Source organism: Anolis sagrei, chromosome 1 (genome assembly GCF_037176765.1).
Source record: "Anolis sagrei isolate rAnoSag1 chromosome 1, rAnoSag1.mat, whole genome shotgun sequence".
NCBI lineage: Eukaryota > Metazoa > Chordata > Lepidosauria > Squamata > Dactyloidae > Anolis > Anolis sagrei.
Window position 1 is genome coordinate 334,477,987 of NC_090021.1, and position 12,066 is coordinate 334,490,052.

The 12,066-nt window shown below is 42.3% G+C and overlaps 1 protein-coding gene across 6 annotated transcripts in view; it reads right to left on the reverse strand.

The window, feature by feature from the left end:
* KIAA0586 (KIAA0586 ortholog) overlaps positions 1–12,066 on the reverse strand; it is a 138,504-nt gene that overhangs the window by 75,287 nt on the left and 51,151 nt on the right. For all 6 annotated transcript variants that reach the window (XM_067463072.1, XM_067463070.1, XM_067463074.1 and 3 more), the window contains exon 22: positions 1,588–1,784. In XM_067463072.1, the coding sequence (XP_067319173.1) occupies positions 1,588–1,784 (197 nt within the window). The remainder of the gene's footprint in view (positions 1–1,587; positions 1,785–12,066) is intronic.

Genomic DNA, 12,066 nt, shown 5'->3' on the forward strand with positions numbered 1-12,066 from the left:
CTGAAGTATTCCTTTAAATCAGTGGTTCTCAATCTCTCCAATGCCGCCACCTCTTATGTTCCTCATGTTGTGGTGACCCCCAACCATAAAAATAGTTTTGTTGCTACTTCATAACTCTAATTTTGTTACTGTTATTAATCGTAATGTAAATATCTCATATGCAGGATGTATTTTCATTCATTGGACCAAATTTCACAGAAATACCCAATACACCTAAATTGGTGTGGTTGGGGAAGGGCGTGTTTTGATTTTGTCATCTGGGAGTTGAAGTTGCGGGGATTTATAGTTCACCTACAATCAAAGAGCATTCTGAACTCCACCAGTGATGAAACTGAACCAAACTTGGCACACAGGACTCCCACAACAAACAGAAAACATTAGATGGGTTTGGTGGGCATTGACCTTGACTTTTGGAGTTGTAGTTCACCTACATCCAGAGAGCACTGTGGACTCAAACAATGATGGATCTAGACCAAACTTGGCACGAATACTCAATATGACATTAAGATCATCTGGGGAGGCCCTGCTCTCGGTCCCGCCTGCATCACAGGTACGTTTGGCGGGGACGAGAGACAGGGCCTTCTCAGTGGTGGCCCCTCGGCTGTGGAATGCCCTTCCTACAGAAATTAGATCGGCCCCCTCCCTATTGGCATTTTGGAGGAAAGTGAAGACCTGGTTGTTCGAACAGGCATTTGAATAGGCAGTGTAATGAACATAGGAATATGGAACAACGGATGATGAGATTGGATCTTGATTTTACTTGAGACGCTAATGAGATGTTATATTGATGTTTAACTGTTTATTATGTTATTATTTTAATTGTTTTTTAACTGTTTTTACGATATTAAGCATTGAATTTTGCTATTGTTAACCGCTTTGAGTCGCCCGAGGGCTGAGAAAAGCGGTATATTAATTAATTAATTAATATGCCCAAACGTGAACACTGGTGGAGTTTGGGAAAATAGACTTTGACATTTGGGAGCTGTAGTTGCTGGGATTTATAGTTTATCTATAACTCACCGTCTGTTTCCAAAAAGGAAGAGTTATAGGAGAATTATAATGTTTCTGATGGTCTTTGGCGACCCATCTGAAACCCCCTCGCGACCCCCCCCACAGGGGTCCTGATCCCCAGGTTAACAAACAATGCTTTAAATAAATGTTGCTATTCTTTTCTCACTCTCCTGATGCTTGGGTCTCTCTGTGGCACCAAACCTATCATCCCCTCTTCAGATTTGCAAAACTAATTCTTGACTTTAATAATAATAATAATAATAATAATAATAATAAACAACTGTATTTATACCCTGCCACCATCTCCCCAAATTACAACTACATCTATATCACACTACTGGCACAAATTCATTTTCCTCATTCCTGTCTCTGCTGTGCCCCCAACAGTGAAAGTTTGGACTGTAGGGTCCTCCAGGTAGTGAGGTCTGTTTTGCACATGACCTTTTACTGAATGTAAAGTGCATTGATTGATGGAAGCAAATCCCAAAAATGTACATGAAAAAGGAGATGCTACAAAAGTCAGGATGCAAAACATAGTCCCATCAACATTTTATGATCATTCCTCTGAGAACTCACCAGTCAACCAGCTTGTTTTCCAGAGTCTCCCGCTTTTCTATGATCTCGTCCAGGACGTCTGAAGAGACCTGAGCAACAGGAACAGCTGGTGGAAATGGGGGGCCATTGTATTTTGGGGACTCTGTCTCTCCTTGTCGGTTGAACTGTAGGACTGGTTGTGCGAATTCTGGGATGCCAAAATCCTCAACTTCTTCATCCTTAAGAGCAATAAAGATTAGTTCAGTAGAGCCAGGCACATTTTTGCTAACTCTAAGGTAAAGGTAAAAGTTTTCCCCTGACATTAAATCCAGTTGTGTCCGACTCTGGAGATTGGTGCTCATCTCCATTTCTAAGCCGAAGAGCGGCCGTTGTGCCTAGACACCTCCAACGTCATGTGGCCAGCATGACTGCATGGAGTGCCATTACCTTCCTGCCGGAGCGGTACCTATTAATATACTCACATTTTCATGTTTTTGAACTGCTAGGTTGGCAGAAGCTGGGGCTGACAGTAGGAGCTCACGGCGCTCCCCGGATTCAAACCTGCGACCTTTCAGTCAACAAGTTCAGTAGCTCAGCACTTTAACCCACTGAGACTCGACGACAGTGTTTCTCAACCTGGGGGTTGGGACCACTGTGAGGCTCATGAGGGGGGTGTCAGAGGGGTTGCCAAAGACCATCAGAAAACACAGTATTTCCTGGATTGTTGTGGGTTTTTTCAGGCTATATGGTCATGTTCTAGAGTCATTCTCTCCTGACGTTTCGCCTGCATCTATGGCAAGCATCCTCGGAGGTAGTGAGGTCTGTTGGAACTAGGAAAAATGGGTTTATATATCTGTGGAATGACCAGGGTGGGACAAAGGACTCTAGTCTGTTGGAGCTAGGTGTGAATTTTTCAACTGACCACCTTGATTAGCATTTGATGGCCTGGTAGTGCTTGGGGCAATCTTTTGTTGAGAGGCGATTAGATGTGCCTGATTGTTTCCTCTTTATTTGCTTCTAGTGGATAAAAATAAGGTATAAGCTCCTGTCAGATGGATACTGGGTTTAAGTATTTTTAATAATATTTTTATTAAAGCACAATGAATATTCTAAAACTAGAAATAAGACATAACAGTTACAAACAATCAAAATCGACAACATATAAACCTGCCTATCCAAATAACAAAAAATAACAAAAAACTACAACTACGTAACTAAATACAAGTTATTTTGGAACGTGCTCTGACTTATATCAAGCAAAAAAATGGGTGCTGGAAATATTATCACACGAAAGCTGACTGGCACAACCTGGGGATCACAACCACACACAGTGAAGACATCTGCCCTTGCGCTTTGCTACTCTGCTGCTGAGTATGCATGCCCAGTATGGAAACATCTCACCACACTAAAACAGTGGATGTGGCTCTTAATGAGATATGCTGCATCATTGCAGGATGTCTGCGCCCCACACCACTGGAGAGATTATACTGTTTGGCCAGTACTGCACCACCTGATTGTTGCACTCCAGACCAGGAAAAACCCTCTGACTTTAAATACCACACCGTTGAGTAGAAATGCAATTCGTTTATTGAAGATAACTAAAAAACAGTTATAGTAAAAAGAACTTTAAAGGAATAGGTAAATCCAATTAGGTAGGAAGATAAGACAGAACAAATAGTCCAGGAAATTAGTCCATCAAAGTTCATGAAAAACAATGCCAAAAACTTCTATAGTAAAATCCAAAAACTGGAAACATGAATCAAAGGCACTTAACACATGAATCTTTCCAAAGCAGACTTCCAAGGAACAGGAACGAGGTCCTGACTTGATTCCAAATGACGCTTCATCTAACTACAAATTCTGTACTTGGGACCTTTTATTTCCTCATTACACTGTCCCAAGCGGCCAGAAATGGGTTTTGTTTTAGCCTTGAATCCCTTATCATTCTTTCTTTGAGACTGGCATAACACCTGAGAGACTGATCTGCTTTCCTATTCTGACTAATAACATCCCGTCTATCTATTTGCTCATTAATTTCTGCAGCTGGCCCAGGTGCCGAGCTGTTCTCAATCTCCAAATCATGGGAATTCTGGAAGAAATTCAGGGAGCACAACATCATCCCCACACCCTTCAGGAACATTTGAATTCCTTATCATTCTTTCTTTGAGCCTGGCAGAACGCCTGAGAGACTGATCTGCTTTCCTATTCTGACTAATAACATCCCGTCTATCTATTTGCTCATTAATTTCTGCAGCTGGCCCAGGTGCCGAGCTGTTCTCAATCTCCAAATCATGGGAATTCTGGAAGAAATTCAGGGAGCACAACATCATCCCCACACCCTTCAGGAACATTTGAATTCCTTATCATTCTTTCTTTGAGCCTGGCAGAACGCCTGAGAGACTGATCTGCTTTCCTATTCTGACTAATAACATCCCGTCTATCTATTTGCTCATTAATTTCTGCAGCTGGCCCAGGTGCCGAGCTGTTCTCAATCTCCAAATCATGGGAATTCTGGAAGCAATTCAGGGAGCACAACATCATCCCCACACCCTTCAGGAACATTTGAATTCCTTATCATTCTTTCTTTGAGCCTGGCAGAACGCCTGAGAGACTGATCTGCTTTCCTATTCTGACTAATAACATCCCGTCTATCTATTTGCTCATTAATTTCTGCAGCTGGCCCAGGTGCCGAGCTGTTCTCAATCTCCAAATCATGGGAATTCTGGAAGCAATTCAGGGAGCACAACATCATCCCCACACCCTTCAGGAACATTTGAATTCCTTATCATTCTTTCTTTGAGCCTGGCAGAACGCCTGAGAGACTGATCTGCTTTCCTATTCTGACTAATAACATCCCGTCTATCTATTTGCTCATTAATTTCTGCAGCTGGCCCAGGTGCCGAGCTGTTCTCAATCTCCAAATCATGGGAATTCTGGAAGCAATTCAGGGAGCACAACATCATCCCCACACCCTTCAGGAACATTTGAATTCCTTATCATTCTTTCTTTGAGCCTGGCAGAACGCCTGAGAGACTGATCTGCTTTCCTATTCTGACTAATAACATCCCGTCTATCTATTTGCTCATTAATTTCTGCAGCTGGCCCAGGTGCCGAGCTGTTCTCAATCTCCAAATCATGGGAATTCTGGAAGCAATTCAGGGAGCACAACATCATCCCCACACCCTTCAGGAACATTTGAATTCCTTATCATTCTTTCTTTGAGCCTGGCAGAACGCCTGAGAGACTGATCTGCTTTCCTATTCTGACTAATAACATCCCGTCTATCTATTTGCTCATTAATTTCTGCAGCTGGCCCAGGTGCCGAGCTGTTCTCAATCTCCAAATCATGGGAATTCTGGAAGCAATTCAGGGAGCACAACATCATCCCCACACCCTTCAGGAACATTTGAATTCCTTATCATTCTTTCTTTGAGCCTGGCAGAACGCCTGAGAGACTGATCTGCTTTCCTATTCTGACTAATAACATCCCGTCTATCTATTTGCTCATTAATTTCTGCAGCTGGCCCAGGTGCCGAGCTGTTCTCAATCTCCAAATCATGGGAATTCTGGAAGCAATTCAGGGAGCACAACATCATCCCCACACCCTTCAGGAACATTTGAATTCCTTATCATTCTTTCTTTGAGCCTGGCAGAACGCCTGAGAGACTGATCTGCTTTCCTATTCTGACTAATAACATCCCGTCTATCTATTTGCTCATTAATTTCTGCAGCTGGCCCAGGTGCCGAGCTGTTCTCAATCTCCAAATCATGGGAATTCTGGAAGCAATTCAGGGAGCACAACATCATCCCCACACCCTTCAGGAACATTTGAATTCCTTATCATTCTTTCTTTGAGCCTGGCAGAACGCCTGAGAGACTGATCTGCTTTCCTATTCTGACTAATAACATCCCGTCTATCTATTTGCTCATTAATTTCTGCAGCTGGCCCAGGTGCCGAGCTGTTCTCAATCTCCAAATCATGGGAATTCTGGAAGCAATTCAGGGAGCACAACATCATCCCCACACCCTTCAGGAACATTTGAATTCCTTATCATTCTTTCTTTGAGCCTGGCAGAACGCCTGAGAGACTGATCTGCTTTCCTATTCTGACTAATAACATCCCGTCTATCTATTTGCTCATTAATTTCTGCAGCTGGCCCAGGTGCTGAGCTGTTCTCAATCTCCAAATCATGGGAATTCTGGAAGCAATTCAGGGAGCACAACATCATCCCCACACCCTTCAGGAACATTTGAATTCCTTATCATTCTTTCTTTGAGCCTGGCAGAACGCCTGAGAGACTGATCTGCTTTCCTATTCTGACTAATAACATCCCGTCTATCTATTTGCTCATTAATTTCTGCAGCTGGCCCAGGTGCCGAGCTGTTCTCAATCTCCAAATCATGGGAATTCTGGAAGCAATTCAGGGAGCACAACATCATCCCCACACCCTTCAGGAACATTTGAATTCCTTATCATTCTTTCTTTGAGCCTGGCAGAACGCCTGAGAGACTGATCTGCTTTCCTATTCTGACTAATAACATCCCGTCTATCTATTTGCTCATTAATTTCTGCAGCTGGCCCAGGTGCCGAGCTGTTCTCAATCTCCAAATCATGGGAATTCTGGAAGCAATTCAGGGAGCACAACATCATCCCCACACCCTTCAGGAACATTTGAATTCCTTATCATTCTTTCTTTGAGCCTGGCAGAACGCCTGAGAGACTGATCTGCTTTCCTATTCTGACTAATAACATCCCGTCTATCTATTTGCTCATTAATTTCTGCAGCTGGCCCAGGTGCTGAGCTGTTCTCAATCTCCAAATCATGGGAATTCTGGAAGCAATTCAGGGAGCACAACATCATCCCCACACCCTTCAGGAACATTTGAATTCCTTATCATTCTTTCTTTGAGCCTGGCAGAACGCCTGAGAGACTGATCTGCTTTCCTATTCTGACTAATAACATCCCGTCTATCTATTTGCTCATTAATTTCTGCAGCTGGCCCAGGTGCCGAGCTGTTCTCAATCTCCAAATCATGGGAATTCTGGAAGCAATTCAGGGAGCACAACATCATCCCCACACCCTTCAGGAACATTTGAATTCCTTATCATTCTTTCTTTGAGCCTGGCAGAACGCCTGAGAGACTGATCTGCTTTCCTATTCTGACTAATAACATCCCGTCTATCTATTTGCTCATTAATTTCTGCAGCTGGCCCAGGTGCCGAGCTGTTCTCAATCTCCAAATCATGGGAATTCTGGAAGCAATTCAGGGAGCACAACATCATCCCCACACCCTTCAGGAACATTTGAATTCCTTATCATTCTTTCTTTGAGCCTGGCAGAACGCCTGAGAGACTGATCTGCTTTCCTATTCTGACTAATAACATCCCGTCTATCTATTTGCTCATTAATTTCTGCAGCTGGCCCAGGTGCCGAGCTGTTCTCAATCTCCAAATCATGGGAATTCTGGAAGCAATTCAGGGAGCACAACATCATCCCCACACCCTTCAGGAACATTTGAATTCCTTATCATTCTTTCTTTGAGCCTGGCAGAACGCCTGAGAGACTGATCTGCTTTCCTATTCTGACTAATAACATCCCGTCTATCTATTTGCTCATTAATTTCTGCAGCTGGCCCAGGTGCCGAGCTGTTCTCAATCTCCAAATCATGGGAATTCTGGAAGCAATTCAGGGAGCACAACATCATCCCCACACCCTTCAGGAACATTTGAATTCCTTATCATTCTTTCTTTGAGCCTGGCAGAACGCCTGAGAGACTGATCTGCTTTCCTATTCTGACTAATAATATCCCGTTTATCTATTTGCTCATTAATTTCTGCAGCTGGCCCAGGTGCCGAGCTGTTCTCAATCTCCAAATCATGGGAATTCTCTGGTAGCAATTCAGGGAGCACAACATCATCCCCACACCCTTCAGGAACATTCTCATGAGAAAATACACTTTGAACAGGGATCTCCCGATCATTCTCTGCATCAGTATAATTGGAAACACCACTACCCTCATGAACCTCATTGTCATCATTCCCCACATCCAAAGTACCCTGATCTTTAAACACAATCACAGGCTGAGCTCCAACACTGATATCCGTCGGGAAGTAGCAGCCAATAATGAAAGGACCAAGGAATTGACATCTCCATCCCCTGTTTGGATATCAGACAGCAATCCAACTCCTTAAATCAAGAAATAGCTTTCTAAGATCTACAGAGATACTTGCAGGAACACCTCAGCAAGCGAGAGTCCAAAAGTGGCAGGCTAAAACCCAGAACCTCAATCCATGGCTGATACCAAATGAGAGACTCCCTCCTGGGCACACAGACCTGGAAGGCCCTGAACAGACTGTGCTTTGGCACCATGAGAGGTAGCGCTAACCTTAAGAACTGGGTCCACAAAGCGGAGTCCATGACCTGCATGTGCTGAGAAGAGCAAACCACAGACCACCTACTACAATGCAGCCTGAGTCCTGCCACATGCACAATGGAGGACCTTCTCACAGCGGCACCAGAGGCATTCCAAGTGGCCGGCTTTTAGTCAAAGGAAATCTAGCACAATGCCAAGTTTTTAACTTTGTTTATGTTTTTTTTAAATACATTATAATGGTACACTCAATTTGCTTCTGACACAATAAATAATACCTAAATAACAAGGGAACATATATAGCTTCCTCCTTGCCAGATGCAATTACATGTATTCTGTTAACACTTCCTTCCTTATTTAGCCTCTTAAGTATTTTCCCTCTTATTTAATCTCTTAAGTACTTTTCCAGAAACAGGATTAATTTGTCTCTTTGCAGAAGTGGAAAAAGTCTCGTACTGGATCATTCAAATTGCTGCCATAAAAGAGTTCAGACTATAAGGCCTAGAATCCTAAGTGGAAATGTTAGCTCAAGGATTCTGAGAACTATAGTCCAAAAAAGGGAACTTTTACAAAGTCTAGAATTTTGGTGTTGTTGAAGGCTTTCATGGCTGGAATTACTGGCTTGCTGTGAGTTTTCCAGGCTGTTTGGCCATGTTCTAGAAGCATTCTCTTCTGATGTTTCGCCCACATCTATGACAGGCATCCTCAGAAGTTGTAACGTCTGCTGTTTCCAAGTAGGCAAGTAAGGTTTATATATGTATGGAATAATGTCCAAGGTGGGAGAAAGAACTCTTGTCTGCTTGAGGCAAGTGTGAATGTTGCAATTGGCCACCTTGATTAGCAGTGAATAGCCTTGCAGCTTCAAAGCCTGGCTACTTCCTGCCTGGGCGAATTATTATTTATTTATTTATTTACTTACTTACTTACTTACTTACTTCATTTCTACCCTGCCTTTCTCGACCCGAGAGGGAACTCAAGACGGCTAACAAATTCGGCAAAAATTTGATAGGTAAACAATAAAACACATCTCAGAAAATATAAACAATCTAAGCATATAAACAGTTGCCCTCCTTGATTAGTATTGAATGGCCTCGCAGCTTCAAAGTCTGGCTGATTCATGCCTGGGGGAATCCTTTGTTGGGAGGTGTTGGCTGGCCAGATTATTTTATATCAGGAATTCCCCTGTTGTTTGAATCAGCCAGTCTTTGAAGCTGTGAGGCAATTCAATGCTAATCAAGGTGGCCAATTGTAACATTCACACATACCTAAAGCAGACAAAAGTTCTTTCTTTCACCTTGGACATTCCAGAGATATATAAATCTCACCTTCCTAGTGTGGTGAAATGTGAGTTTTAATCTACAGTTATGTATAATAATAGATAGGTGTTTAAAAGGGTAAGTAGGGCAGCCATTTTAAAACAGTTAGTCTGTAGTCAGCGAAATACAGGGAAGGCTGGCTCTGTTGTGTGTTGAGAACCAGTAAGGTAGTCTGTAGCCTAAGAACTACAAGGAAAAGCTGATTCTACTGAGTTGAGAATCAGGAAGGTTTTGGCTTTTAGCCTGTGTAGTTTAGATAGGTCGAGCTGACTTATCTATATTATTAGTCAGTGTATGAGCAAAAGGGGGAGAGAACCCTAATAAGAATCTATACAGCAACAGAAATAACATAAGGAAAAGATAAGCTTGTACCTGAAGTAATCTATTAAAGAAAGAAACACATTTTGAAGGAGAATAAGTTTAGTGAAAGGAATAGTTCTCTTAAGAGTTGTTTTATGAAATGTATTAAATGTAACCTCTGAAGAAACGTGCCTCTAAGAGCTAAGAAACATTGAAACCATCAAGCTTCTTCTCTACTTCAATAAACTTGTTACAGTTTCTTCTAAAGCCAAGTCTCTGTTACAAATACTTTCAAGTTAAGCCACGCTACACATTCAAGAAAGACCAAATCAACATTACAAGCTATTAGTTGTGTAATCAATTTAGTAAGTCCTTACAAAGTAGTGGCTCCTTTACAACCCGTTACAAACTGGTGGCAATCTTTACACCTAGTTTCCAACAGAACTCACAACCTCTGAGGATGTCTGCCATAGATGTAGACAAAACGTCAGGAGAGAATGCTTCTGGAACATGGCCATACAGCCCGGAAAACTCACAGCAATCTAGTGTTTTTGCTCACTGAGGAACAAGGACCTCAGATTCTTCTAAACACCACATATTGTTTTGAAGTGCAGCTCAGTTACCATAAAGAAAGTTTTTCCATTTACTTCATGTGGCTACAACAAGCCCCACAACATTGATATTTTTTATTATTCCCATATTACAGCCAAGAAGCTAAGATCAAGCGTGGGCAGGATGCCCAGAACCATAAAATGCCTCTAAAACCCAAGTACTCAAACCCAGATCTCCACAATTCAGACGCAAAAACTGACCCACAGGACCAGACCAGTCTTAAACCGAGCTTTCTTATCCCAGAAATTGGGAACTACAGGAACCCATCTGCTTCTGCAATGCATAGTTCAAGACACAAAAGGTATTCTGCACATTAACATTCCCATGCTTCATTAATTTTAAAGTTCAAGCAAGACTCTTATATCCTTCTTTCCAGATCTAAAGACTGGCACGCATTTCTCCCCAACGAAATACAGAGCAACCATAGCAGTAATTTACTCTGACAGCAAAAGTACGGTTTGTTACCTAAATGTCAAGTTACTGAAGCGCTTTTCCTCCATTGGCTCTCGCTGACATTTCTATTAAATCCAGCCTTCTCTGAAGATATCAGACCAGAACTCATTTGGCTGAGCTGGAACAATTCTGTGGATCTGAAGTTGTTTTCTTGAATGCCTCCCTTTATTCCACAATTTCTTAGGGGTGGGCAGGGGAAACACTCATTCAGAACACATTTTCAATGCTGTGCAATAAGCATTTGTTCCCATGGCTGTGGCAGCAACTCCATCAGTGCGGCTTGCCCTCCATGTCATTAGTCCCTATTAACATTTAAGTCCAAGTGTAAAGCAGTGGGAAAAAATCTGTCTCTTCGGACAGGCTTACCCAAATAATTTTTTTAAATTATGACTTTTAATCTTTGCATTTATTGTTTTTGATATGCATTTAATGTATGCGATATTTAAATATCTAATATGTATTCATTTCATAAGCCCTTTTAACATTGTTATATTGTTCCTCACCTCAAACCAAAGGGAGAGGCTGAAAAATTATTATTATTATTATTATTATTATTATTATTATTATTATGGAGCCTCCAGTGACTCAATGAGTCAAAATGCATCAATTCTACAGTGTAGACGTATCCATGGATGCCCGGAAACAAAGCCACATAGGTTACCATACAACCAAATTGAACAGCTGTAATGGCAAATACTGGTGGTGCAGTGGGTTAAACTGCTGAGCTGCTTAACTTGCTGACCAAAAGGTCAGCGGTTTGAATTTGGGGAGTGGGGTGAGCTCATGCTGTTAGCCCCAGCTTCTGCCAACCTAGCAGGCAACCTAGAAGGCAACGTCACTCCATTTATTTATTATTTATTTACAGTATTTATATGCCGCCCTTCTCACCCTGCAGAAGACTCAGGCCGGATTACAATGTACACATATATGGCAAACATTCAATGCCATAGACACACAACATATATAGACAGACACTCAGAGGCTATTTAACATTCATGAGGGTATTCATGAGGGTATTCTGGCCACCAGGAGAGCCGCCACTTCACCTTCTATTTGTGACACTGATGAAGTACTTCCTCATTCTTTGCATGCTTGCTGGAGATTTTTATGGCCTCGTAAATTAGTTAAATTAGCCTTCCCGCATAAGCGGTACCTAAATTTCCTACTTGACAGCTGCACAGGTCAATAGCAAGCTACACAAATTGGTCGGAAGCTCCGACCCAGGCTGGCTTCGAACTCATGACCTTTTGGTCAGTAGTGATCTTAATGCAGCTGACTCCCAGACAGCTGCACCACATGACTTTAGAGGTGTCTATGGACAATGCCAGCTCTTCAGCTTAGAAACGGACACCCCAGAATTGGACACGACTAGACTTAATTTCAAGGGAAATCTTAATCTTTACTAATGGCAAATAAGGCCATTGTGATCCAAAGAGGACAAATCAGGTCACGGCTAGTGAGGTTAAAA